This window comes from Gobio gobio, assembly GCF_949357685.1.
Source record: "Gobio gobio genome assembly, chromosome: 17".
Classification (NCBI taxonomy): Eukaryota; Metazoa; Chordata; class Actinopteri; order Cypriniformes; family Gobionidae; genus Gobio; species Gobio gobio.
The window spans coordinates 46155929-46182979 of record NC_137110.1 but is presented as its reverse complement, the minus strand read 5'-3'; the positions used below and the strand labels follow the sequence as shown (position 1 = coordinate 46182979).

The following is a 27051-nucleotide window of genomic DNA, read 5'->3' as shown; positions in this document are numbered from 1 at the left end:
TCGATTCAAACCAATTACTCATGAGATCTAGGCAGATTTCTCAGCCTTCTTTGATTCATTCAAAAGGACATCATTGGTGGATGAATCAGACTGCACTGCTCGTGTATGTTTGCGGTTGCGTGCAGCAGGAGAGGACAGCGCAACAGAAAGACGCTTCGGCTATTTGTTGTCTTGTTGTATCATTTCACAGCGTCAGAGTCTTTCTGTCTCGTCACATTGGATTCAGACCGCGGCTCTGCTGAAGCATCATTTCTATTGCTGTGGTGCTGTAGATGCAGAAAATACTGTTCTTCATCTGAACTATAACAGAAATCTTCACGAAAACATTAGATTCTGCCAGTGCTTTTGTAGTTGTATCATATCTTTATTAATATTTAGCTCATGTTAGTTTTAGTTAGATTTTTTTAAATTTCATTGTGTTCTTAATTATATTGCTATTTTGGTTTAATTAATTTGTATGTTTCAGTTTAGTAATAAAATTAAAAGTAAACTATTAATTATTTCAGCTTTATTTCAAATAACAGAAATGTTCGTAATACTTTACATTAAGGTCTCATTTGTTAACATTAATTAATGTATTAACTAACGTGAGTTAACAATGAGCAGTTACACTATTTTAAGGTGTCAGTTGTTACAGTGTGATTATATATTTAAGTTCTGAGTAATAAATAATAACATGCACTTACTATAGGATTAGGGTTTGGTTTAGGGTTAGGGGCATGTAATTATGCATAATGTACTGTTGTACATATAACGTGTAACAAGGACACTGTAAAATAAAGTGTTACCTTATTACTGTATTTATTAAAGCTACACTGTGTAACTTTTTTAGTTTATTCTTAGCTAAAAACACTTAGTTCTTTCAAAAATATATGTGCTCATTAATGTATATTTACTTCTTTCAAGTAATAAAGTATTCTTGTAAGTTTATAATATGCCATTGAAAATACATACGGGTAAGGGGTTCGAATGCGGGTCGCCATTTTGCCCCTCCATCTTGAAAGTACATTAGCCAAAGAGGGACATACCCGTAAATTCAAGCTTCGCCTTTCGCGTTTTAACACTCAATGGCACCGTGTCGAATGTGGACGAGGTCGAACTGGAAGCCATATTAATCTTGGACTAAATCGGCCACCGTAGGAGTTAAAACGAAATCGGAATTGATAGGAAGAGAAACTAATATTCACTGGATGGTCATATAAATTTTAACCGCTAGATGGGGGAAAATATCACACAGTGTAGCTTTAAACTTTGTTAATGTTGATCAAAATCCAGCTGTTCTTTGTTTGTTCATGTTACTTCACAGTGCATTAACTAATGTTAACAAATACAACTTGTGATTTTAATAATGCCTTAGCAAATGTTAAAAATAACATGAACTAAGAATGAACAAAACTTCAGCATTTATTCATTCTTAGTTCATGTTAACTGAAGTAGTTAACTAATAACACCTTATTGTAAAGTATTACCAATAGTTTTCGTTTTAATTAACAATAATAACAATGACCCTGGGTTCTGGTATTTTTATTAAACGGTTCTTGCTTCTCCACCCTGTTAATAAAATCTTAGAAAGTCCTGGAATTTTTCATTGTGAATATAATTATTTCTAGTTATGCTTTAAAATACTGTATTTTCCGGAAAATAAGTTGCACATGCACTGTGAAAAAAATAGATGATTAATAAGTTATGACAACAGAAGTTTTTACACTGCTTTAACTCATCAAAATAATTTAAGCAATTTTCAACTTTTTTATGTTATTCAATATTATACAATACAAGCGCTAAGCTGGTCTGAAAACAAGGTGTGTTCAGGCGCATTGTTGGAGCGTTGCTATTTTGAGGAACTGAAAACGACTGCATCACTGACCAACAAAAACCTGGTCTAAAGTCAATAGAGCAGTATTTTTTGTGTTATTTAAAGGGTGTGTTAGTAATATGCGCCTGTAGGCGGGAGCAAAACGTGCGTACACTCTGCTTATTACACACACAGGGATGCGCAGCAGCACACAAACATTTTTAAATATTAAAAATAAAAGGATTCCTCTCTGGAGAAGCGTTCAGTCTTTCCGCTCGCAAATTCCGCCATGGTGCAAGCGCAACTGGCTTATAAAGGGAATGGGAGATGAGACTCTGATTGGTTTAATGCACGTTACGCCCAAAAACACACCCATGACTCATTAAGAGACTAGGGACAACCCTTTTATACCATGTGCCTGGTGCTGCAACCATTTTACCCGTCGTTAAACTAGCAAAAATGGATTCGGACCAAGCGCTTAGATCGTTAAAATTTTACAAGCATTACTGTAAACATTCCCCTCATTCCATAACAAATCCTTTATGTTTAACGGTATTCAGAACAGAACATGATTGAAAACTGAAAGTATAAAACATGTCATTTGTGATAAACGACATTTATCATAAATGCCAAGCCTAAACAAATTTTATTTAAAGCGAAACTGAAACTACCGGCGTGTGGGAAATGCGCAATACAAATAAACTTGAGCTCACGTACCTCTTTCATTCGACGCGAATACAAATTATTAATGTTTTGCGTGCTTGACGTTTATTGCATTATATAATTTGCTTTGGAATATAAGAAGCAGCACGTTTCAGATGATGATCATTTTGATTTATATCCCCAAAAAAAAATTATAATACCCAATGGCTTGAAATTGAACTTTATGTTTAGAATATTTTTCTTTTATTACTTAAAACAAATCCATTAGTTGAAATGTGTGTGGATCTGGGTTGTGTGTAAAGAGGTTGTTAGTTGCTCAGGATTTGAGTGGTTAAAGCATCAACATCATCATGAGTATCATTCATGTTTAAGTGAGAGTATCAGTCCCTGCGTTACCGGCTCTCAGCGTGGTCGGACAGTAGATCCATCCGTGATGATGAACGGTCGCGACATAGGAGAGGTGATATACTGAAATGCATTCTGGGACAGGGCCAGGTGTCCTCTGTGTGTTTGTTCACAAAAGCACATTCATAGCTGTCATAGAGGACCACAAACACACACGGACCACCCAGCACAAGACCCAAATCGTCCTTCATCATCCGTTCTGTAACTGCTGTTGTCGTCTTCCCATGAGCCCCGGTTCTCCTGACACGCTCTGCTCTCTTGCTCATCTGTTTGTGTCTCTCTGTGAGTAATGAGAACCTCACGCCAATGAGGCCATTTCAGAATTAAGTCACAATATTGAAAGCGTAACGACTCATATTTATGCGTGATTAATGAACTCTAAAGGATCTGCTCTGGAGGAATGAGGGCTCTAGAGATGGATGAGTTTTTATGGACATCACTAGATTAGACAGCATCCACATTCTCTAGCATAATCTTAATCTTCATTCAGGATTCACACGTGGATCTGGAATATGAATGCAGAGATACTGACATTAAAAATAGATATAATTATGTTTGTTATTATGGCTGATATTTGCTGATAAAAACAGTAATATTGTGAAATATTAAGGCCGTATTTTAACGATCTGAGCGCATGGTCTGAAGCGCAAGGCGCAGATGCACTTAGGGCGTGTACGGATCTACTTTTACTAGTTACAAGTGGCGTTTTCTAGACCTATATGTCTAGGAACTATACTCTCATTCCTGCATAATGATCAAGGAATGCGCAATGATATTACACAGCGTCTGAAAATAGGCTAACTTCCGTCAACATAACCAACGTGACAACCTGCTTACACACTAGGGCTGCACAATATATCGGAGTTATCGAAATATCGCAAATGTACATATCGCAATATGCATATCGCAAGGGTACGCAATATCTGAATGATTTTAATAGGCTACTTCAACATTGTGAAAAGTGTACGTTTCAGGTTGACGCATATAGCAGAGAATAGACTGGGCACACGACTGTTACTTATGTGACTTGCTTGACGTCAAAAAGAGTTATTAAACGGAATAACTTGCAAAAAACAACTCCTTGCAGTCCCGCGCTGTCTGCTGTCTGTCACACACAACGAAATGTGCGCACAAGCTGTTCTTTTTTTTTGATACACAATCGAACTGTCAAATACACACAGTTATGTCAAAATGGCTGTCTTGATGAGTATTCCATGTAAACACAGTCAGTTATGCTCTAAGTGAAAGATATCAGTTGGGGAAAGAAATAGATTTTACACACTTAAAGCAATATCGTATCGCATATCGAATATCGCATTATTTAACAAGGATATCGCATTTTTCTTCAATATCGCACAGCTCTACTGGGGACTATTTTCAGGCGCTGTGTAATATCATTGTGAATAAGCTCAAGTCCCAAAAAGTCGGCATGTTCCTTTAATGAGTCATGGGTGTGTTTTGGGATTAACGTGCAATAAACCAATCATAGTCTCATCTCCCATTCCCTTTAAAAGCCAGTTGCGCTTGCACCATGGAGGATTCGCTATTTGCGAGAGAAAAGACTGAACACTTCTCCAGAGAGGAATCCTTTTATTTTTAATATTTGCCATGTCCCTTTAATATCCCTGTGTGTGTAATAAGCAGAGTGTACATGCATTGTGCACTCGCCTATAGGCACATATTACTAAACACCCTTTAAATAACACAAAAAACACTGCGCGATTGACTTTAGACCAGGTTTTTGTTGGTCGCTGCCGCAGTCGTTTTCAGTTTATCAAAATAGCAGCGCGCCAACAATGCGTCTGAACACACCTCGTTTTCAGACCAGCACGCCCATGGGCGAACAGATGGGCGCGAGTGCATTTGCTTTTTAAACGTGGAGCAGGACATGAAAATGATAACTGCATTAGACTGAAACTAGCAAAAAACACTTGCGTCGCGCCTGACGTCGCATTTTGTCGGGTGTATGATGGGACGCTTAGGATTTCAAATAATTTCAAATGAATATATTGTAAAATGTATTCCTTTGGTCAAAGCTGAATTTTCATAAGATTTTTTAATGAGTTTGACAGTCTTTTATGCTCATCAAGGTGGCATTTATTTAAAAAAAAAAAATACAGTAAAAACTGAAATATTGTGCAATTTTATTACAATCGTTAATATGCTTTCAAATGTAATTTATTCCTCTGATCAAAGCAGAATTTTCAGCATCATTACTCCAGTCATCAGTGTCACTGCTCAAGAAACATTTCTGATTATTATCAATGTTGAAAACAGTTGTGCTGCTTCATATTTTTTGTGGAATTTCTTTTTCAGGATTCTTTGATGAATAGACAGCTCAAACAGCATTTATTTGCAATAGAAATCTTTTGTAACATTTTAAATGTCTTTACAGTCACTTTTGATCAATGTAATGTGTCCTTGCTGAATAAACTTATTAATTTATTAAAAAAAAACTCTTACTGACCCTTTGGCGTACAATAGAACCATGCTTAGAAAGTTTGAACACTTTAAATTTAAATAATCTTTTTTTAAATAAAATAAAGTTAGTCACGGCTTTTTTAACCTTTGTTCATCTGCTCGGACCATTGGAATTATACAGACTGTTGCTTCTGTATGTAAATGAGCTGTGTTGTGATTGGCTAACCTCTTCACTTGTAAAATGAGTGACAAAGAGTTACTGCTGTAAAAGTTGCCTAATACTGAATTGTTGTTGATATGTAAATGTGGGCTGTCATATGTTAATGAGCTCACAGTTATGTCATAGCATATAATTACTGAACAAGTCAGTTTTGTAGCTTAGTTTCAATAAATGTCCTTACTGATCTCAGTAAAAATAAAAAAAATCTGAATCAGAATGAGTTTTATTGACAAGTATGTTTACACACACAAGCAATTTGTCTTGGTGACAGTTGACCACTACTGTATATATATTTTTGGCCATATTCTATATATATATATATATATATATATATATATATAGTTGCCAAAAGTATATATAGTAGTGGCCAAAAGTGATGTTTTCCCTATTCATTCATATTACGTATTTGTGCTGGGAGTGAATAGTTATATCTGTGATGATAACACAATGAAACATGACAAATTGTGTGGCCATAATATTTTCAGCCAGGCTGTGAAACAAAGAAATTATGAACACATGCACAAACAAGAGAGAACCAACAAAATATTAATAACTGTTAATGTAGTAGTCAATTTTTTTTCCTGTGAACTTTTTGTTTTTCTGTGCATTTATTTTTGCATAGTAAAATAAAACTGTGGCTATAGTTTGCCTTTTTTTTTTTACCAAATAATTTTATGAGATAAATAGCTTTACTGAGTTTAGTGTTCTGTGCTTTCCTCATATTTCAAATATTTCAAATATATAAAATATTATTCTCATATTTTGATGGTTTATTAGAACTTGTACGGCCATCCCCCCTGGACATTTACTTTTGGCCAGTACTATGTGTATATAAATATATATGTGATAGTTGTCATTTTAACTTATGGTAACATGCATCTGTCTCCGTTTGCCTCTTTCCAGGCGTGTAATGAGTTCACGACCCATGTGATGAACCTGCTGAGGGAACAGTCTCGCACGCGGCCCATCTCGCCCAAAGAGATCGAGCGCATGGTCGGCATCATCCACCGCAAGTTCAGCTCCATCCAGATGCAGCTCAAGCAGAGCACCTGCGAGGCCGTCATGATCCTGCGATCCCGCTTCCTCGACGCCAGGTCAGTGCGTGTCGTTGCTTTTCCGCCGCATTTGTTCTCATTCTTTTCCTCGCGCTCTAAGCGCTAAGCCCATGTATTCCATGTAAACAAACGCTCCTGCAGTTTATTTGCACAGATTTGCACATGCGTTTTCCCGTTCCTGATCCTTCCCGGGGGAGTCGAGGCCCCAGACTTGCGCTTTCAGGGCCACATCCAAACCCACACACGCTTTGCCGTGTTGAGTCCATCCCTTTCTCAGTGTAATCGCTTGTTCTCTTTGAAACGTGCCTGGGATTTGCATACATTTCTTTGCGGATAAATCGCACTGGAAGCCTGGAGTCGGAGGCATAACATTTAAATGAGCTTCATGTTTCCTTCCAGCACTCCGAATCCATTCTCTGTCTCTTTGGAGCATGCTCAGTTCCTCTGATTAATCCTCTCTTCGGCTGAGACCATGCTGTGCTCATTTGCATTTTGTGAAGAGGGGTTTTGGGGAGGAAATCGGCTCACCCTCTGTTCCGGCCCTTCAGTGCTGCATATGTAAAGCCCCCTGAGACGAGCTCCAATCGCACACTCTTCACCCACAGATGAGTGATGCCGAGAGGAGGTAGAAGTCATTGGCACCGAAAGCTCAATTTACTGTCGTTTTAAAGCTCTTCTCTTTGGAGTATGTGTGCGGTCTGCTTTATTCCTCTTTTCCATCTGCCTGCACAATTTGTCTTTGCACGTTTGAATTCATTTGGCACTTTCCAGGAGTATGCGGAAGACAGTTTATCTTTCTTATTTTCTTAAGTTGTCAAACTCAGGGGGTCAAACTAAATATTAAATGTCATGTTTCATGTATTTGATGTATTTCATGTTACCGTTTGGGATTGAGATTAATCAGCAGTTTTGTTATTTTCCAATAAACATTGAAAAACAATAAAGTAAAATAAATAGGTAACAGGGTTGCATATTCAGTAGAGGGCTAGTTATTTGGTATGCAATCATTGATCAATTTACTGTATATTCCCCATAAATAAAAGGAGAAAAATTGCTGTCAAATTAATGCTGTCAAATTGGTTAATCGCAATTATATATATGAGGGTATATATTATTATATTTATATTTATATACACATACATATATATATATATATATATATATATATATATATATATATATATAATATATAAATATAATAATATATATATACACAAATATATCATATAAACAAAAATGTTTATGTTAGATGCGATTAATCTATTTTACAGCACTAATATATACATACATACATTCATACATACATACATCCATATACACATATTTACAAATATTTATACTTTGACAATTAATTGCATCTAGTTGTGTGTTTATACATATGTGTAATGTGTGTGTGTGTGTGTGTCTGTGTGTGTCTGTGTGTGCCTGTGTGTGCCTGTGTGTGCCTGTGTGTGCCTGTGTGTGCGTGTGTGCGCGTGTGTGCGTGTGTGTGTGTGTGTGTGTGTGTATGTATGTATATGTATATGTATATATATATATATATATATATATATATATATATATATATATATACACAAACTTTTATTTTTTCGAGTTAGATTAGTCAAAGCACTAAAAAAATATGTGTTGTATAATTTTTCCTAAAGTAACTTTGGTAACTGGTTTGAATAATCACGTTTTTTTTTCTGGTACTTTTCATGCTACAGTAGGTTTCTTTTTTTATCCAATTTGTTTCAATTGTACTACTTTATCACACAATGAATAATTATCACAGCATCAAAAGCATGTGGTTTGTGTCTCTAAATCTCTTAAAGCAATGGGTCACTTAAGTGCACATGGCCAACGGCGGTTAATTTCTCCATATTTACCAGAACGTTTGGCACAAAACATTAGAATCAGAAGGAACTTTAATGCCAAGTATGTTTATGCACACAAGGAATGTCTTGGTGAAGCTTCCATTGCTGAAAAATAAGTACAGACATATATAGGGATAAAGGAATGATAAAAATAGGCAATATCATTTAATATAATACAATACAATACAAGGTACACACAATAACAAATAAACAGAAATGATGTATGTAATAATAAACTGAATTGCATATGCACAGATATGCTATTACAGGCGCACAGTAAGAGAAATGATGCAACAAAACAAATTCACACAAGTTCTGTTAAGATGTCCACATCTGATCAGTCTGTCGCTCTCTCTGTCTGCACAGGAGGAAAAGACGAAACTTCAACAAACAGGCCACAGAGATCCTGAATGAATATTTCTACTCTCATCTCAGTAACCCGTATCCCAGCGAAGAGGCCAAAGAGGAGCTGGCCAAGAAATGTTCGATCACGGTCTCCCAGGTACGATCCAGTCATTATTTAACTCCCCAAATATTATCACAGTTCAGTGATAGTGATATCATGCCTCTTTTCTATTCAGTGTAGCATGGTTCTGAATGTTCATCATATTCCTATACCGTGTGATTTCAAACGAATACCGTAGGATTACTATCGCACGCTTTCCAATGGTGTCCAAACATGCCATCTAGGCAGGCAGCTCACTAGATGTTGAGACACAGCCCATGTTTGTTTCCACCTGTTTTGCATGTGAAATCTATCAGCAATACTCACGTGAGTTCAACCTCATGCAACTCGAAAACAAAATCATTTGCGGCATGGCACCGCATGCCTCTTAGCATTTTTCATCTTCTGCGCTAAATGCGTAATGCATTCTAAACTATTTAATAAATTTAGCTGAAATGATTGTATGATGCATTTAGGCCTGGTTTTCAGTCAGGCTCGCGGGGATGAGTGATGACCGCAGCGCCGTTTGTAATATAGAAACACCTTTAGCCTCTCGCGGGAACGGGAAGCTTAGCCGCAGGATTGATTAGCTTTTCATCGTAATGGTGTTTATCATTAGCACAGAGCCTCATCCGCTGGTGTATTAGCAGTAATGGGCGTTAGTGTGTGTGTGTTGAGTGATTGCTGTCAGTGTGCGCTGTGATCATTGCTGCCAGCACACACTGACATACTGAGATTGGTATAAGTGATCGTTTTATTCTGATGTTAGTGTTAGTGTGTGTGTCCATCGTGGTTAGACCTCTGTCCTTGTGGCCATCACAAGTCCTGTCCATAACATCCATCATTGTTGTGACATCAACCAGGGCTGTTGCATTTAGTTGCAACTCTGGGATCGAAATATGCCGTTATAATCAAATCGACATGGAATATGTTTTAGCAATCGTGCAAATGTTTTTTTTTTTAGCAAAGGATGTACATTAAAGGATTAGTTCACTTTAAAATGAAGATTTCCTGATAATTTACTCACCCCATCTCATCCAAGATGTTCATGTCTTTCTTTCTTCAGTCGAACAGAAATGACGTTTTTGAGGAAAACATTCCAGGATTTTTTCCAAGATTTTTAGCAGATGGTTTCGCTACATAAGACCCTATTCCTCAGCTGGGATCGAAGCCCTTTGGCCCTTTGAAACTGCATTGATTTGGACCTTCAACATTTTGGTTGCCATTGAAGTCCATTGTGTGGAGAAAAATCCTGAAATGTTTTCCTCAAAAAATGTAATTTCTTTTCGACTGAAGAAAGAAAGACATGAACATCTTGGATGGCGCATTCAAGTGTGCTTATGATGGAAATGATTTGAAGGCAGCAATAAACGCATAACTTGATATGTTTGGAATGTTATGCTAGCATACCCATTATGCATTGGGTACTTGCTTTAGTTTAATTTTTTTATTATTATGTTTTCATGTTTAATAAGTTGTCATTAAGTTTAATAAGTTGTCATTTTGTGAATAAAAGTATTTTAGTAGCTAGAGCAAATAAAGTTACAAATTGAGCATTTACATGTGAGTGCATTGCATCATACACTGCCATTCAAAAGTTTGGGGTCAGTAAGACTTTTTGAAAGAAATTAATACTTTTATTCAGCAAGGATGCATTAAATTGAACAAAAGTGACAGACAGTAGAGACATTTATAATGTTACAAAAGATTTTTAGGTTACACTTTATTTGGTAACACTTTATTTTACAGTGTCCTTGTTACATAAGTTGCATTTACTTACCATGTAATAACAGTAAATTATGCAAAATTACATGCAACTAACCCTCAACCAAACCCTAATCCTACCCTAACCCTATAGTAAGTGCATTTTGTTCATTAATATTACTCAGTACTTAAATATAATAATTCAACTGTAACAGTGAAACCTTAAAATAAAGTTAACAGTGTAATTATCCATTTAAGTACATTTAAGATATTAATTATTATATAGAGATATTATATAGATAAGATATAAATATGAATTAACTTTAAAATGAATTAATGTTCTTACTATAGGGTTAGGATTAGGTTTGGTTTAGGGTTAGTTGCGTTATGCATCATTTATAGTAATTTACTATAGAAACACGTAACGTGTAACAAGGACACTGTAAAATAAAGTTTAACCAATTTGTATCTCACATAAATGCTTTCTATTCATCAAAGATTCCTGGAAAATCAGTTTTAACAAAAATATGAAGCAGCACAACCGTATTCAAGATTGATAATAATCATAAATGTTTCTTGAGCAGCAAATCATATTAGAATGATTTCTGAAGGATCATATGACACTGAAGACTGGAGTAATGATGCTGAAAATTCAGCTTTGGTCACAGGAATAAATTATATTTGAAAACATATTAACGATTGAAATAATATTTTACAAAATGTTCTGTTTTACTGCGGCCTTAGTGAGCAGAAGAGACTTCTCTCAAAAACATAAAGAAATCTTACCGACCCCAAACTTTTGAACGGTAGTATAATGTATGAATTTGATTGTAATGTGTGACTGCCATGTCTAAAATCCTGTTTATTTTTAATATTCCTTCATGATATGTACCCTTGGGGTTCAAGAGGATACTGTTGGAAATCACATGTCGTTTATGATGTTTTTGCGGGCAGGTGTCCAACTGGTTCGGAAACAAACGAATCCGATATAAGAAGAACATCGGAAAATTCCAGGAAGAAGCCAACATGTACGCCGCCAGAACAGCCGTGACCGCTGCGAATGTGTCCGCACACGGCAGCCAGGCCAATTCCCCGTCCACTCCAAACTCAGCAGGTGAGATCATAAACTCTACACCGATTTCCATGATTCCTGATGAGACGCAGGACTATAAATATTTGATATGTTTTCACTTGAAACAAGACAAGTGCTGTACGGATCACAACATGTCCTGCTCCTGTCTCATTAGTTCACTTTGTGTAACTCGAAGGACTTGTCTAGCTAAAAACAAGCGCTTTGTGTTCCATTAAAGCCATGAGAACATGTGACTATAGACTAAAGGGAGAGTTAATTCTACACAAATGAAAATAAGACTGTGACAGTCTGTTCAAAATATCGTACTGAGGGGCATCAATCCTTCAGCTGATAAATTAAAGGTGCATTATGTAAAAATGTTTCAGTAAAATATCCAAAAACCACTAGGCTAGTGTTATATATTTTGTTCAGTTCAGTACTTACAATATCCCAAATGTTTCCAACTATTTGTAAATTGTGAGAAAATTTCTATTTTAACCAAGGAACCGGGACGTGTGAGGAAGTCGCCTGTCGATTGCGTCATATCTGCGTTACCCTCGGTTTCCGCTTTTATTTTGCAAAAACGCTTTACTCTCACTGCAGTGTGAACAAGTGTCATAGCAGCCGCCGAACGAACGCACAGAGTAATGTCATAACATCATTTTCAACACATTCAGATGTATCTATGGGTGATTTCACACTTGGTTCGATTGCCTGGACCGAACCCGAGTTCGATTGCTCCCCCCTCCCCTTGCCCCCGCTGGACTGTGTTCATATTATATTATTTGGTTCCGACCTGGGGTGCGTTTGCGTCATCAAAGCAGCAGCTGTTTACCCGGTTGCTTAGTAACGACAGCGAGCGTGAAGGCGGTATAGAAATGCATAGTGTTGCTCACCTCACTTTTATATTTTAGTTTTTTAACTGTTGGTTTTATTTCTAAAGCTGCAGTACGTAATGGCACTTGCGTCTATATGCCGCAAAATGTACTGCAAATGCTCTAAAAAACGCTGAAGACGAGCAGAAATTAGATTTACAGCTGTCTGCTTGCAGTATATCAGTCATGCTCGTCAGGAAAATGAGTGAAACACACACAAACACACATTTTTATCAAATCATACGTCATTAATAGCGGTTCACTTCCGCGATTTAGTATAATTGCGTTCACATCAGCAGCGAACCGTACCGGAGTTCACATGAACCGTACCCCAGACCACCCTTTTTAAGCGGACTCTGGTACGGTTCGCGGGTGCGCACCCGAGTTCGGAAGACCGCGTTCACATCATCCAAACGTAGCGAACTCTGACATCAATCGAACCCGGGTGCGCACCAAAACTGCTAGTGTGAAAGCACCCTAATATGATAGACAGAGCTACGTTACCTCATGACCGGAAAAGCGTAAATGACGGCGGCGACTGTGGCATAATAAAAGTCCAGCTGCTCGCGAGGCGTGTGTTGCGTTCATCTCATTAACAATCGCTCCAGCGACCTTGCTCAGCTCACACAACACTCGCTCCTGCTCTGCTTCATACTACAGTAACGTTAATAATCGCATCCATCAACATGTGTCCTATCCCAATTCCTTTCCACCGGCTGTGAGGTGAAGACCACATGTCCCAAGATTCTGCGCTCAAACTTGGCGTCATTAAACTATGCCTTTGTTTTGCATAGGCGACCTCTAGCGGACGGAAAAGTTACATATTGCATCTTTAATAAAAAAAATACACTACTGTTCAAAAGTTTGGGGTCGGTAAGATATTTTTTTTTTCTTTTCTCAAGGCTGCATTTATGTGATTAAAAATACAGTAATAAAAATATAATATTGTGAAATATTATTAGAATTTAAAATAGCTGTTTTCTATGTGAATACATAGTAAAATGTAATTTATTCCTGTGATCAAAGCTGAATTTATCATCATTATTCCAGTCTTCGGTGTCACATGATCCTTCAGAAATCATTCTAATATGCTGATTTGCTGCTCAAGAAACATTTAATATTTATTAAAAATTTTGACAATTTTGGGGCTTCATTTTTGTGGAAATCGTGAAAAAAATTTCAGGATTCTTTGATGAATAGAAAGTATGATTTTTTTTTTATTTCAAATAGAATATTTTGTGATATTATAAAAGTCTTTATTGTGACATTTGATCAATTTAATGTGCCACATTAAAGTATTAATTTCTGTCAAAAAAAAAAAAAATCTTACTGACCCCACAGTTGGTATTGTCCATTTCCAAAAACAAAAACAAAAAAAAAGTTACACATATGATGTGTTGTAAAAGTTTTTTTTGTTTGTTCTCAGTGCAAAGATCTGTTTCACACGAAAATATGTAGTCAGATGATAGAAATAAAATGAGATTCAAATGATGTCTCAGCATATATACTGTATTATAGAACAGACTTTACATACATAGCGAGTTCAAAATGGCATCTATAATAGGTCAATTGTTTTGGAACATGCTTTGCAATGAAAAATGAAAAATCAAACTCGCACAAATCTGAGCTATTATCTGTGGCGTCGAGCTTTCTCTTGCTGCTAGCTCAATCTCTCCTGCTTTGCAACAATTCTTTGTCTTCTTCACGGGCTGCTTTATGATCTTAAAGCTTATCTAAAATTAACTCTGCATTTCTGCTCTTTGGAATTTTTCAAACTCATCTTCTCTGGCTTATTCTGTCTCTCTCTGTCATGTTTGTGCACCTCTCAGGTTCTGCTGGCTCTTTTAGCATGTCAAACTCTGGCGATTTGTTTATGAGTGTTCAGTCTCTGAACGGGGACTCGTACCAGGGCTCTCAGGTGGGAGCCAATGTGCAGTCACAGGTATAGTGCCAATAAATCACTACAGGAACACACACACTGCAGCGCATGTCACGGGGTTGTACAGCAACATGATCATAGTTTCTAGTGCGTGTGTGTGTGTTTTTTGGTTATACTTTATTTTGATGGTCCCCTTTAGACATTCTGTTGACTATAAGCAGCGTTACAACTACATCTCAACTAACTCTGTAGTATTAGTAGACGGATAGGGGTAGGGTTAGTGTTAGTAGAATAAGGGGTTCAGGTTAGTAGAACAAGTCGACATGTATTTCCAAAGTTACTTAGTTGCTATCAGTTGAATGTCTGTTGGAGGACCATTAAAATAAAGTGTTAGCAGATATTAAGCAGACATTCTACTAATACTTTAATGAGAGTGAGTTGACATGTAGGTGCAAAGTTACTTATAGTCAACAGAATGTCTAAAGATGAACATCAATATAAAGTTACAGTTTTGAAGTAAAATTTTAATGTTGAAAAAGAAACCATGTGAACTGCCTCACTGTCTGCTGCCTACATAGGAAGTTGACTGATTTTGAAATACTTTACATAAGACAGCAACTCAAATAATGACTTCTGTTTGAACACCATTAAAGCTACACTGTGTAACTTTTTTAGTCTATTCTTAGCTAAAAACACTTAGTTCTTTCAAAAATATATGTGCTCATTAATTTATATTTACTTCTTTCAAGTAATAAAGTATTCTCGTAAGTTTATAATATGCCATTGAAAATACATAAGGTAATGGGATCTAACGGTGGTCGCCATGTTTCCCCTCCATCTTGAAAGTACATTAGCCAAAGAGGGACATACCCGTAAATTCAAGCTTCGCCTTTCGCGTTTTAACCGGTTTTAATATGGCACTGTACAAAATTCTCTGCCTCGCGCATGTGCGCGTCAACTTGTTCAGACTTGTCTGGTGCATGCGCAGAGAGTTTTCATTTCAGCAGCGTCCAGTAACAGAGTTATATGGAGTTTTCCTGCCTTGTTTATTCCTCAAAAGTCTGTTTTTCCTTGTGTGGTATTTCTGTGCGTTAATAACTCCGTAAGTAATAATAGTTATTTTCATTGTAGATGTGTTTCAGAGTGTGTCATCGCGTAATTCAGTTGATGTCACCTCAGAAGTATTTTTGTGTCAACATACAATAGCGTAATGCTCACCTATTTGAATAATCATTCAGTTATTTTGTTTTCAACAATGTTTATTCGTTTTTAGAAAATATTTGCTTGTAATGTATGTTGATGGAAATATGTATCAGGTCTGATCGGCATATTAACAATTGTTATACAGAGCGCACTGCAGTGCTAACGCGCCGCACACACTTTTGTAACCGGACACCGCTTGTTAGCAGCGGCAGCTCAGTTCCTTTTAATGCAGCTGCATTTAGCGCCTATATATGGTACAATAAGCTCTGGTTTATGGTTACATTATACAAATGTAACTTATAAGTATAGTTATACAGTTCAGTGTATGTATATTTACCATTCTTATTTGTTCTCTCACAGAAACCACATTTATGTACATATCCACGCAAACCTGTTTATGCCTTGCAATTGGATGACTGAATAAACATTACTATCATCAAAGTTCACACTGGATTAGCTGCAGTTCTTTCTAGCCGAATAATTAGGCCAGTTGAGTTCTAACCATCCCACTGCGCACAGAATATCCCACAGGCACCGTGTCGAATGTGGACGAGGTTGAACTAAAAGCATAGGACTGGAAGCCATGTTAATCTTGGACTAAATCAGCCACCGTAGGAGTTGAAACGAAATCGGAATTGAGAAGAACAGAAACTAAAATTCACTGGATGGTCATATACCTTTTCACCACTAGATGGGGGAAAATATCACACAGTGTAGCTTTAAGCATAAAAAATACAGGGTACACACAAATATTGTGTAAACTATTACATTTTAATCATTATATACTGTATATTCAACTTTTTTATCGATACTTTTCATGAAATAAACACTAGCGTTAAAAAGTTTGGGGTCAGTAAGATTTACATTTTACAGAAATTAATACTTTTATTCAGCAAGGATGCACTAAACTGATCAAAAGTGACAGTAAAGACATTTATAATGTCACAAAAGATTCTATTTAAAATAAATACTGTTCTTTTGAACTTTCTATTCATCAAAGAATTAAAAAAACGTTTTTTTCTGAAAGAGTTTTCAACATATAATAGGGGTGTAACGGTACACAAAACTGACGTTTCGGTACGTACATCGGTTTTGAAGTCACGGTTCGGTAAGGGTTCGGTACAGCAGTTTTACAAAATTGCTTTTTATTTATTTGTATTAAACAGTGGTTTACTGAAGGGGAAAAAAAGTGATATAAAGATATTGCTGTAAACTATATAGGGAGCCCTTACTTGCACATTAATATTAAAGGTTAACAACAAAGCCCAAACTATTAGCCTAAATTCAGTTGCTTTTTTTTTTAGGTATAATAATCAACACTCAGATAACAGTACGGTTCGGTACGAATATGTGTACTGTTACACCCCTAACATATAATAATCAGAAATCTTTCATAAGCAGCAAATCAGTATAATAGAATGATTTCTGAAGGATCATGTGACACTGAAGACTGGAGTAATTATTAATTTATTTAATTACATTTTTATTTACACAGTTGACACTTCCCTTACACCTAACCCTACCCTTAAAGGAACACGCCGACTTTTTGGGACTTTAGCTTATTCACCGTATCCCCCAGAGTTAGATAAGTCCATACATACCATTCTCATCTCCGTGCGTGCCATAACTCTCTGACACACCCACCGCTAGCCTAGCTTAGCACAAAGACTGGAGGTAAACGGCTCCAGCTAGCCTACTGCTCAATAAGTGACAAAATAACGCCAACATCGTGTACTAAGACTGACGGAAAATGAAAAGTTGCGATTTTCTAGGCCGAGATGTCTAGGAACTATACTCTCCTTCCTGCGTAATAATCAAGGAACTTTGTGCCGTCCCATGGGTGCAGCGGCACAATGATATTACACAGCGCCTGAAAATAAGCTAACTTGCGTCAACATAACCAACGTGACAGCCTGCTTGCACAGAGAGCGCTGGGGACTATTTTCAGGCCCTGTGTAATATCATTGCGCCACTGCATCCATGGTACGGCACAAAGTTCCTTAATTATTACGCAGGAATGAGAGTATAGTTCCTAGCCATATCGACCTAGAAAATCGCAACTTTTCATTTTCTGTCGGCCTTAGTACATAATGTAACTATACACATCACAACATGTAAATAGGAAAATGTTCGCGTTATTTTGTCACTTATTGGGCAGCAGGCTTGCTGGAGCCGTTTACCTCCAGTCTTTGTGCTAAGCTAGGCTAGCGGTGGGTGTGTCAGAGAGTTATGGCACGCACTGAGATGAGAATGGTATGTATGGACTTATCTAACTCTGGGGGATACGGTGAATAAGATAAAGTCCCAAAAAGTCGACGTGTTCCTTTCAACTTACCCATTACACCACAACTTTACCCGTGTCTCACCTCAATATCAGCAAAAGTGATTTGCAATACAATATGAACACAATAAGTACATTGTACTTATATTTCTATATATACTTACTATATATTTTATATATAAGTACATAGTAGTTAAGGCCACCTAATGTAAAGTGGTACCGCTATTTTAAATTGTAATATTATTTCACAGTTTTTACTGTTTTTGATCAAATAAATGCAGCCTTGGTGAAACCCCAAACTTTTGAACAGTAATGTGGGTATATTTTACATAACATTTCTAGGAGTTTCGTCCTCGATTTTGGATTCTTTTTGATGCAATGCATTCTGGGGTCACGTTCTACCACAATGCTACTGCAGAATTGAGATCTTATAGGGCAGGATATGGAATACGCATCTTAAAATGCTGTTGACTAGGTAGGCAGCTCACTAGGTTTCAGACTGGCTTTGTAATTTGTTTTATTGTTTGCATGTCATCTTGTGTTTGTACGTCTGTGTTTCATCGTGTTTTCTTTGTCTTTTATTGTTGTTTGCTTTCTTTGACCTTGCTTTCTTCTTTGTCGTGTCGCCTGACTTTGCTTTGTTCGCGTGCGTCGCTTCGTCCGACCTTGCGTTTGCGTTTTTGTGCGCTCTGACCTTGCCGTGTTGTTTTGCGTTTCAGGTGGATACCCTTCGCCATGTTATCAGCCAGACAGGAGGATACAGTGACGGCCTCGCAGCAAACCAGATGTACAGTCCGCAGGGCATCAATGTAAGGCGAGAAAAAAACACTTCTTTTTTTTCCCCCCTTCCTCTTGCTTTGCCCTCTACCAATTATTTCAAAGCCATAGGGCTCAGAATGCCACTTAGTGGGACTTGTCTGGGAATCGTGGTCACTTAGTTGATTGCCTGTGTGTTGTGAACGCCACGGGCGGCGCGCTGCCCAGCGAGACGTGGACACGAGACCGGCCCGGCGTCTGTCTGAGCCCATCACATCCAATCAGATCGGCCCCGGCACCTGCAGCCACGCGCCCCGCTGACGGGAACGGGGGCGAACAGGTGACACCGGCTGCAAATATATGAGTCCTCGCCGTGCCCCAAAGTCACCTGACCCTGATTATCCCCCGAAGGGCGGCAGAGAAAAACACTCTGCGGACAATCTCGCAGCCAAACGCTAAAAATAAAGCCACGCGCCCATGGTAAAACACTCGTAGGAGGACATCCTGTGTGTTTTTCGCTCGCGTTCGGGAAGCGGGGGAACGGGAGGGGCGCTGCTGGCAACTTGGCGCAACGAGAAAATTCACAGCGACAAGCCGTGTGGTAAAGGGGAAAATCAATACGACAGACACACGGGGAGCGGAGTGTGGACTTGGGACAGCAATCCAAGCACATTGCTCAGATCAGGTTCCTGCCGAGCTAATGGGCTTGACAGCGAGCCGAGTACGAGAGAGAGAGAGAGAGAGAGGAGGGGGAGGCCGGTCAGCATCTCCGTCCCGCTTCCTTTATGCCGCGCTTCGCTGGCCGTATGTTAATGAGATCATACGCGATCGGGGGCGAAAGCAAGGATGTATGCAAATCCTGCTTTTTCCTGGATCCGTGTGGAGATCTGCGGGATCAGAGACTTTGACTTTGATGAGCAGACACAGAGAACATCGCTCAATTCACATCAATAGCATTTGATACAGGACAGTCTTTTAATTGCAACCTGCACAATACAAAGCAGTATTATAAATTAAGCATAAAATGATTCAATTCTGGAAATATAATCAAATAGAATTTTGGGCTCAGTAAGATTTTATTTTTATTAAGCAAGGATGCATTAAATTGTTCAAAAATGACATGTTATTGTTTCAAAAGATTTCTATTTGTAATGAATGCTGTTTTTTGAACTTTATATATTCATCAAAAAATCCTGAAAAAAAATCATGTTTCACGGTTGCCACAAAAATATGAAGCAGCTCAACTGTTTTCAACACTGATAATAATCATAAAAGTTTATTGAGCAGCAAATCAGCATATTAGAATGATTTCTGAAGACTGGAGTAATGATGCTGAAAATCCAGCTTTGAATCACAGGAATAAATTACATTTTTAACATATATTCACATAGAAAGCACTTATTTTAAAGTAATAATATTTCACAATATTTTTATTTTTACTGTATTTTTGCCCAAATAAATGCAGCCTTGGTGAGCAGAAGAGACGTCTTTGAAAAACATTAAAAAATCTTACAGATCTCAAACTCTTAAATGATAGTTTATAATATTATATAATATAGAAAAAGACTTTTAATTTAATTCAATCCTTAAATTATTTACATTATTGGAAAACAATATTTTTAAGTCAAAATCTAAAATATTCTAACCATTAAATATTGAGTGTCAATTCAAACCAAGTGCAAATAACGTGCCGTGTTGGCAAGTGCTATTCGCACTAGCTCCGCCTAACAATGCCTGGTTGGGCCAAACAAGATTTTAAAAATTACAGGCATAGTTCAACTTCTTCAGTGGCGCAGTCAGTAAAGCGTAAGGCTTAAGGATCTTGGTTTTGACGTGATCGACCCGGGTTTGAATCCGCCTTTTGCAGAGCTCGCTCTTCTCTCTTTTCCGATCACATATCATTTCGAAAAGGCATTTACTTTCAATAAAAAATAAGAAAATGATCTAAAAATGGAAATAAAGTGCCTAACGGAATGTTTAATAATAATAAAAGCATTTATTGGGTAGGGTTAGGGGTCAGTGTAGGGAGGGCTTTTATTGTCCCATTAAGGCGGCATGCATTTAATAATTTTAATAAATATAATTTACGCTCTGTTATTATTACATCCTGATAATATACAACAAAACTGAGGTGCAAATAGTGTGTATGTATCTGTCAAAGTAAAGTATAAATTGCATGTAATTACTATTTACACATATTGCAAAGAACTGCTACTTTTATATCGTATATAGCGCTATATGCACTTAGTATAAAATAAGGGAGCAGCTATTTGCACCATGAAAATAGCATATTTTCTTAGCGATAATAGCTGTTTACACTATGTCATCCATATTAACCCTCAGAAATGAATTTGTCTGAAGGTGTTTGCGCCTGGAATATTATTTATAGTTTTGTAGCAAGTTATTGCATCAATGTAAAATGAGCGCATATATCAGCTAATTTTGAATGTGTTTCAGTCGAAATACGTTTTTTTTATAATGCGTGTACAGCTGCCCCCAAAAATATTGAGTGACATTTATAAATGTGTGAATGTCAATGCATTAGATAAGTTCACCACATGAACTATGAACGTTTTCCACTAGTATTTCACAACCACAGAGGCACATGTGTCTTTCTTTGCAATTAATGACACTTGCTTTGATATTTTACTATCTAATGCGATGACACTCATGCATGCATTTTTATTAAGTGTTTAAATACTTTGGGGCCACCGTACATTAAACTGAGTTTATTTAAACGCGTTACAGAAAGCATTAGTGGCACGCAAATGACAGAGATGACATTTGATATTGTGCATTCATCTGACTCCTGACATCAACAGCAGCATTTTAAGAATCTTCTTCTTTTCTTTCATTGAGTTTGATTGAACAGCCTTTTCAGTTGCCTTGAAATGCTCGTAGCGTTGCTGTCTGTGAGATTAGTGATGGCTTCTGCTGCATCTGTTTGTCTTCTGCATTTCTTTCTCTCAGTGTCCTTCCTGATTCCTGTTTTATTCTCAGAGTCTTGATTCTTTTCTCTCGTTGCCTCTCAGTATTTTAGTGTGTGTCAGTGTAAATGGCAGGCGTTACACACAGAGCTCTTACAGGCTGATTCGCTTTTCTGAGGAGCATTTCAGAGCGAAAGAAACCTGTGCTGTCAACAAAATGATTGACTAAATTGTAGTTGACAAAGGGTGTTTTTAGACTTTAACAAAGAAATATTTCAAACGATTGTTTTATGTTTTTAAGAACAATCTTATATTTACCAAGGCTGCATTTTTAAAAAATAAAAATACAGTAAAAACAGTAAAAATAATTGAAATATTTTTACAATTTAAAATAACTGTTTTCTATGTGAATAAATGTTAAACTGTAATTTATTTCTGTGATGAAACCTGCTTTTTCAGTATCATTACTCCAGTCTTCAGTGTCACATGATCCTTCAAAAATCATTGTAATATGATGATTTGCCGCTGAAGAAACATTTATGATTATTATCAATGTTGAAAAGAGTTGTGCTGATTCATATTTTTGTGATAATTTTTTTTCAGGATTCTTTGATGAATAGAAAGTTCCAAAGAACAGCATTTATTTGAAATATAAATCTTTTTTTGTAACAGTATGTCTTTACAGACGCTTTTGATCAGTTGAATGCATCCTTGCTGAATAAAAGTATAGTTTTTTTTTTTTTTTTAATCTTAATGACCCCAAACTTTTGATCGCAGTGTGTGTGTGTGTGTGTGTGTGTGTGTGTGTGTGTGTGTGTGTGTGTGTGTGTGTGTGTGTGTGTGTGTGTGTGCGCGTTTTTGTGTGTGTGCATGAGTGTGTGTGTGCGTGTGTATACACACATACCCATAATGTTAGACAATTTTGTCTGTTGCAGTTTATTTTTATTTGCAACTGAATCGTTTTTTCTGTCCATTTAAATGATATTCCACACAGAGTAAAATGAACTGACATGAATGGATTTGACAACAAAATATTGATTTACAATCAGGGCTTGACATGACGTTTTTTGCACACCGGCCACTGTGGTTAGTGGTTTTCCAAAGTTACTAGCCGCTCAGCATTTTCTATGGCCACAATTTTGACATCGATACCATGCGGAAAAACTGCCATATAGATATTTTTTATGGTATCTCATAATTTGGCAGCTGGTTTATTTCGCTGTCACTTTAAGAGCTGACAGATCCATTATACTGTTACACATGCGTTTTCTTTCTCAACTGTTTACGTTCACTTAAAACATAACTGACTGTTTATGAAGAGAATACTCACCAAGACCAGCATTTTGATATTATTTTGTGTGTATTTGACTGTTTTAGTGCAATAGCAGCGAAAAAGAACTCAATTTAGTATTGAGAGGCGGCTTTATGTGCCCACACTTTGGGTGGGAGAACAAAATCTTCGGGAATTAGTAAAATGATGGGTTTGTGTGTCAACTCGGTGTCTGAGAGATGAGAGAGAGAGAAAGCGCAGTTAGTATCGTGTGTCTATTCTGCGGAAAATGAGTATTATGCGTTTCATTATCAATATGTATCGAAAAATCTATATTTTTGTAAACACTACATTTGCATTTAGTTTATTATTTAAAGGGGGGGGGGGGACACTCAGTTTCAGTCAGTCTCATGTCAATCTTGAGTACCTATAGAGTAGCACTGCATCCTGCATATCTCCGAAAAGTCTTTATTTTTATTATAATTATAAAAGAAAGATGCGCTGTGTGTGTGTGTGTGTGTGTGTGTGTGTGTGTGTGTGTGTGTGTGTGTGTGTGTGTTTACGCGTGGTTTGTGAAGACATGATTTGTAGTAAGCGGACTGGTTTTGCGCGTCAGGTTAGTGTTTACATAGAAAGACATGGAATAGTAGCGCATTTGAATGAAGAACCGCGCTTATTTAGTTCAACATATTTCCCCATTCTTTGTGTATTGTTGTTTGGAGTGCTTTTACAAATACACAAACATACACATATAGTGGCCAGCTAAACAAATGTACACACACTATACATCGCATGCTCCATTGATCAATACGTGATCATGTTTGGGCTAACGTACTTGATGGGCATAGGCAAAAACAGACATTTGAAGCAGTCAAACCTGTGGTTCCAACGTTGGGACCTTTATCGTTGGGACCGCTCCATCCTTCAGTATTAGGCGATCTGAAAATCCGGCGTCGAACTGGGCCTTGTTTATAAAACAATCGGCACCGAAATGCAGGGAACAGACATAAATATTTGCGCAACTCAGTTGTTGATCCGGAAAAGCAAATTCCATCTGTACGAGCCAGCGCTCTGATGGGCGTAGCCTATTGCTTTCACGCTCTCTCTCTCTCTCGCGCGCGCTCTTCCGGTAGAATTGTCCGTACGGCCCATACAAGGAAATTCCGCCCTGTTGACGTCAAGCGGACCCATGATCGAAAAAAACTTTCCGAAACTTATGACTAACAGGAAGTACTAATTTTGGCAAAGAAATACTCCCATTAATCTTCCACCTTAGCTTATGAAACGGTGTCCATGTTTAGCATGGGAATCCAAGTCTTTAACAGTGCCAAAAGATCAGTATGCATGAAACAGCATTTCACCCCCCCTTTAAAAGACTACAACTGAAAAAATGTATATATTATGGATAAAATTCAACCCGCCAAAGTGGCTAGTGACAGCGTTACACGCCACAGTGGGCGGGTGTTAATGTCAAGCCCTGTTTATAAGCCATTTTTTTCTGCTATTGTGATGTAATCAGTGCAATGTGTGGTTGATGGCTCCCTCATGGTGTGTGTTGGTTGTTCTCTCCGTCAGGCGAACGGTGGCTGGCAGGACCCCACCACCCCCTCCTCGGTCACCTCCCCCACAGAAGGACCCGGAAGCGTTCACTCCGACACCTCCAACTGATCCTCCACACAGAACGGACTCTCTGCATCACGCCACACGCTCTTCTCTCCAGTGTGTAAATGACTTTCGAGAACACAACCGTGCATCATCAACCCTCATCTTCATGTTAACGTCTTCATGCTACCTCTCAAAACAGCCGCAGATCACACCAGATTCAAACCGAGACAATAGCAGGCTTAGACTAGACAGATAGCTCTACCCGTTTCAGAAAGAATTCAATGCCTTCGTCGTCGCAACAAACATCACGTTATGTTTGAAACACTTTGCAATTTTTACCATAGTGCCAAAGTACTTTTATACATCTCTTTAGTAACATTTACACAGCAGACTTTACGTGATAATAGATTTAGGATGCTTGAAAAAGCAGTTGATTGGGTTCACACTGCCACAACCAGATTTCTGTTCGTCTAATAATCTTAAATAATCACCAGAATATTCGGTCGTTTAGATTATGTTACTGTGCATAAGGGAAAATCGTCATTTCCCTGCTTTAATGAGAAATGCAGTTATCACAACGGCATTGTTATTTTGCATCTTAAATCAGATTCAGTTTGTCTGATATTGATGTACAGACACACAAATCCCTTTATATATCATCATCATCATCATCGTCGTTGAAGGATTTTCATCAGCGCACTTGAGAATGCAATAAACGGCAATCAGAAGAAGTGAACAAATCCCAAATGTGAAATGGCTTTCTTTTCCAGTTTCGCTCCACGTCAGCCTTCTCTTTGGGCGACTTTGATACCAAAAACCACAGACGTGTCCGTTCTTTACGTTGACATCACTTAACATTGTTCATGTTGTAAATTGTGTAATATCTGGGATGCGTTTCTCACGAATGTCCATGGTGCGTTATAGTCGAAACCAAAAATCCAGCTGGAATTCTGTCATGTTTCTTGAGAAGAAAAGGAAAAGCTAATGATGGCGCACAAATGCAGAAATCGTTTGGATATATTTTTGATGCCCTCCTGTTGTGAATAGCCGATTCTCGTTTCTTATGTCATATTGGGCTTGTTTCGGGGCAGCCATATATTTTATTTTCTCGCAAGCATAATGTGAATGCGCGCTAGCTTCTATATGTAGATGTGCACCTTTGCTCTTGTTTTGCTCTTTTTATAACAATCGCATCCACGTCTAAAAGGTCTTTACGGATGGATCTGAGCGTGTGTGTCGAGGGGCTACTGCTCCCGAAGAGATCCGGGCCACAATCACTGCGAGTAAAGTGTTGTGACTTGAGACCGTGTAGAGTTTTTGGACGGTCATAGTCCTGCATCGCTTTCTTTGGTTTCGCCGTCTCATCCCCGGAGCAGATCCCACTCTCGAAGCGTTTTCCCTCCGCTCACGACGTTTGTATCACTGCCTGCCCAGCAGCACCATATTCGGAAAAGCCTCATATAATGATGCTTTTAGTTTTTGCATATACAGCGGTTTGTAAAACATCAAATGTTTACTTTGTTGCATGTCTTTTGTTCTTTAAACTCCTGCAGTGTTTTTGAATGTTTCTTCTTTTTTATATCAAGCGCAGAGACATTCTCTTGTCAAGTTTTAACTTTTAAGATCTCTGCATATGTATAAAAGGAATAAAGTGGAACAGCAAACTATTGTCTTTTTGATTCCAACTCGTTTTTGTGAAGAAAAACTAACAAGGTGTAGGTTTTTTGGTCTCTTAATTTGTACTGGTAATGCATATTCCGAATAAATAGTTTCTTTTGTTGCCATTTGTTTCTCTCTGGTGTCTGATTTCAGTTGATTTATTAACACGGCCTGCTTTATTTTAAAATGTAAATGCTGTTAATATGTCCGATCACTGGGTGACTTTCAACTAAGAGAATTTCTGTATCACAACTCTCTTCTGTTGTTTAAATTGGAAATAATATATGAAATATCTACAATAATACTGACCATCTGGTCACTGACCGATCAAAGCTGGTTTCCGCCACAAAATACAAAAGGTAATTTGCTAAAAAAGGTAATACGAGATATAAAGTCAGAATTGTTTATATTACTTCATATACTATACTTTTTTTCTCGCAATTACAAGTTTCTATCTTGTAATTCTCACTTTATAACTCGCAATTGTGAGGAAAAAAATCTGATTGTGAGATAAAGAGTTGCTATAATAAATTGTTTTACTCCAAATCAAGCTCAAGTATTTGATATACTGCCGATTTTACAGGTTTTTGCTACTTACAAAGCATGTAGAGGTCTGTCATTTTAATCATATGTACTCTTCCACCGTGAGTGACGGAATCTATCCGTCCGGAAAATCACATTGTATGATATTTAAATAATTCAGTATTTGATCACCTACCAACCAGTAAGAATTCCGGCTCTCACAGACCTGTGAGTTTTTCTTTAAGAAGCCCTCCTGTTCTCCACTCATTACCTGTATTAACTGCTACTGTTTGAACTCGTTACCTGTATAAAAGACACCTGTCCACACACTCAATCAAACAGACTCCAACCTCTCCACAATGGCCAAGACCAGAGAGCTGGACATCAGGGATAAAATTGTAGACCTGCACAAGGCTGGGATGGGCTACAGGACAATAG

The 27051-nt window shown here is 37.6% G+C and overlaps 1 protein-coding gene across 2 annotated transcripts in view; it reads left to right on the top strand.

Moving 5' to 3' along the window:
• pbx1b (pre-B-cell leukemia homeobox 1b) overlaps window positions 1-26216 on the top strand; it is a 116928-nt gene extending 90712 nt beyond the window's left edge. The window contains exons 4-9 of one of the 2 annotated variants that reach the window (XM_079841135.1): window positions 6408-6598; window positions 8782-8917; window positions 11519-11678; window positions 14341-14453; window positions 18594-18683; window positions 24403-26216. In XM_079841135.1, coding sequence (XP_079697261.1) covers window positions 6408-6598; window positions 8782-8917; window positions 11519-11678; window positions 14341-14453; window positions 18594-18683; window positions 24403-24495 — 783 coding nt within the window. In that variant the 3' untranslated portion in view covers window positions 24496-26216. The remainder of the gene's footprint in view (window positions 1-6407; window positions 6599-8781; window positions 8918-11518; window positions 11679-14340; window positions 14454-18593; window positions 18684-24402) is intronic. The other variant, XM_079841136.1, reaches the window with a different exon arrangement.
• Window positions 26217-27051: the final 835 nt, after the last annotated feature.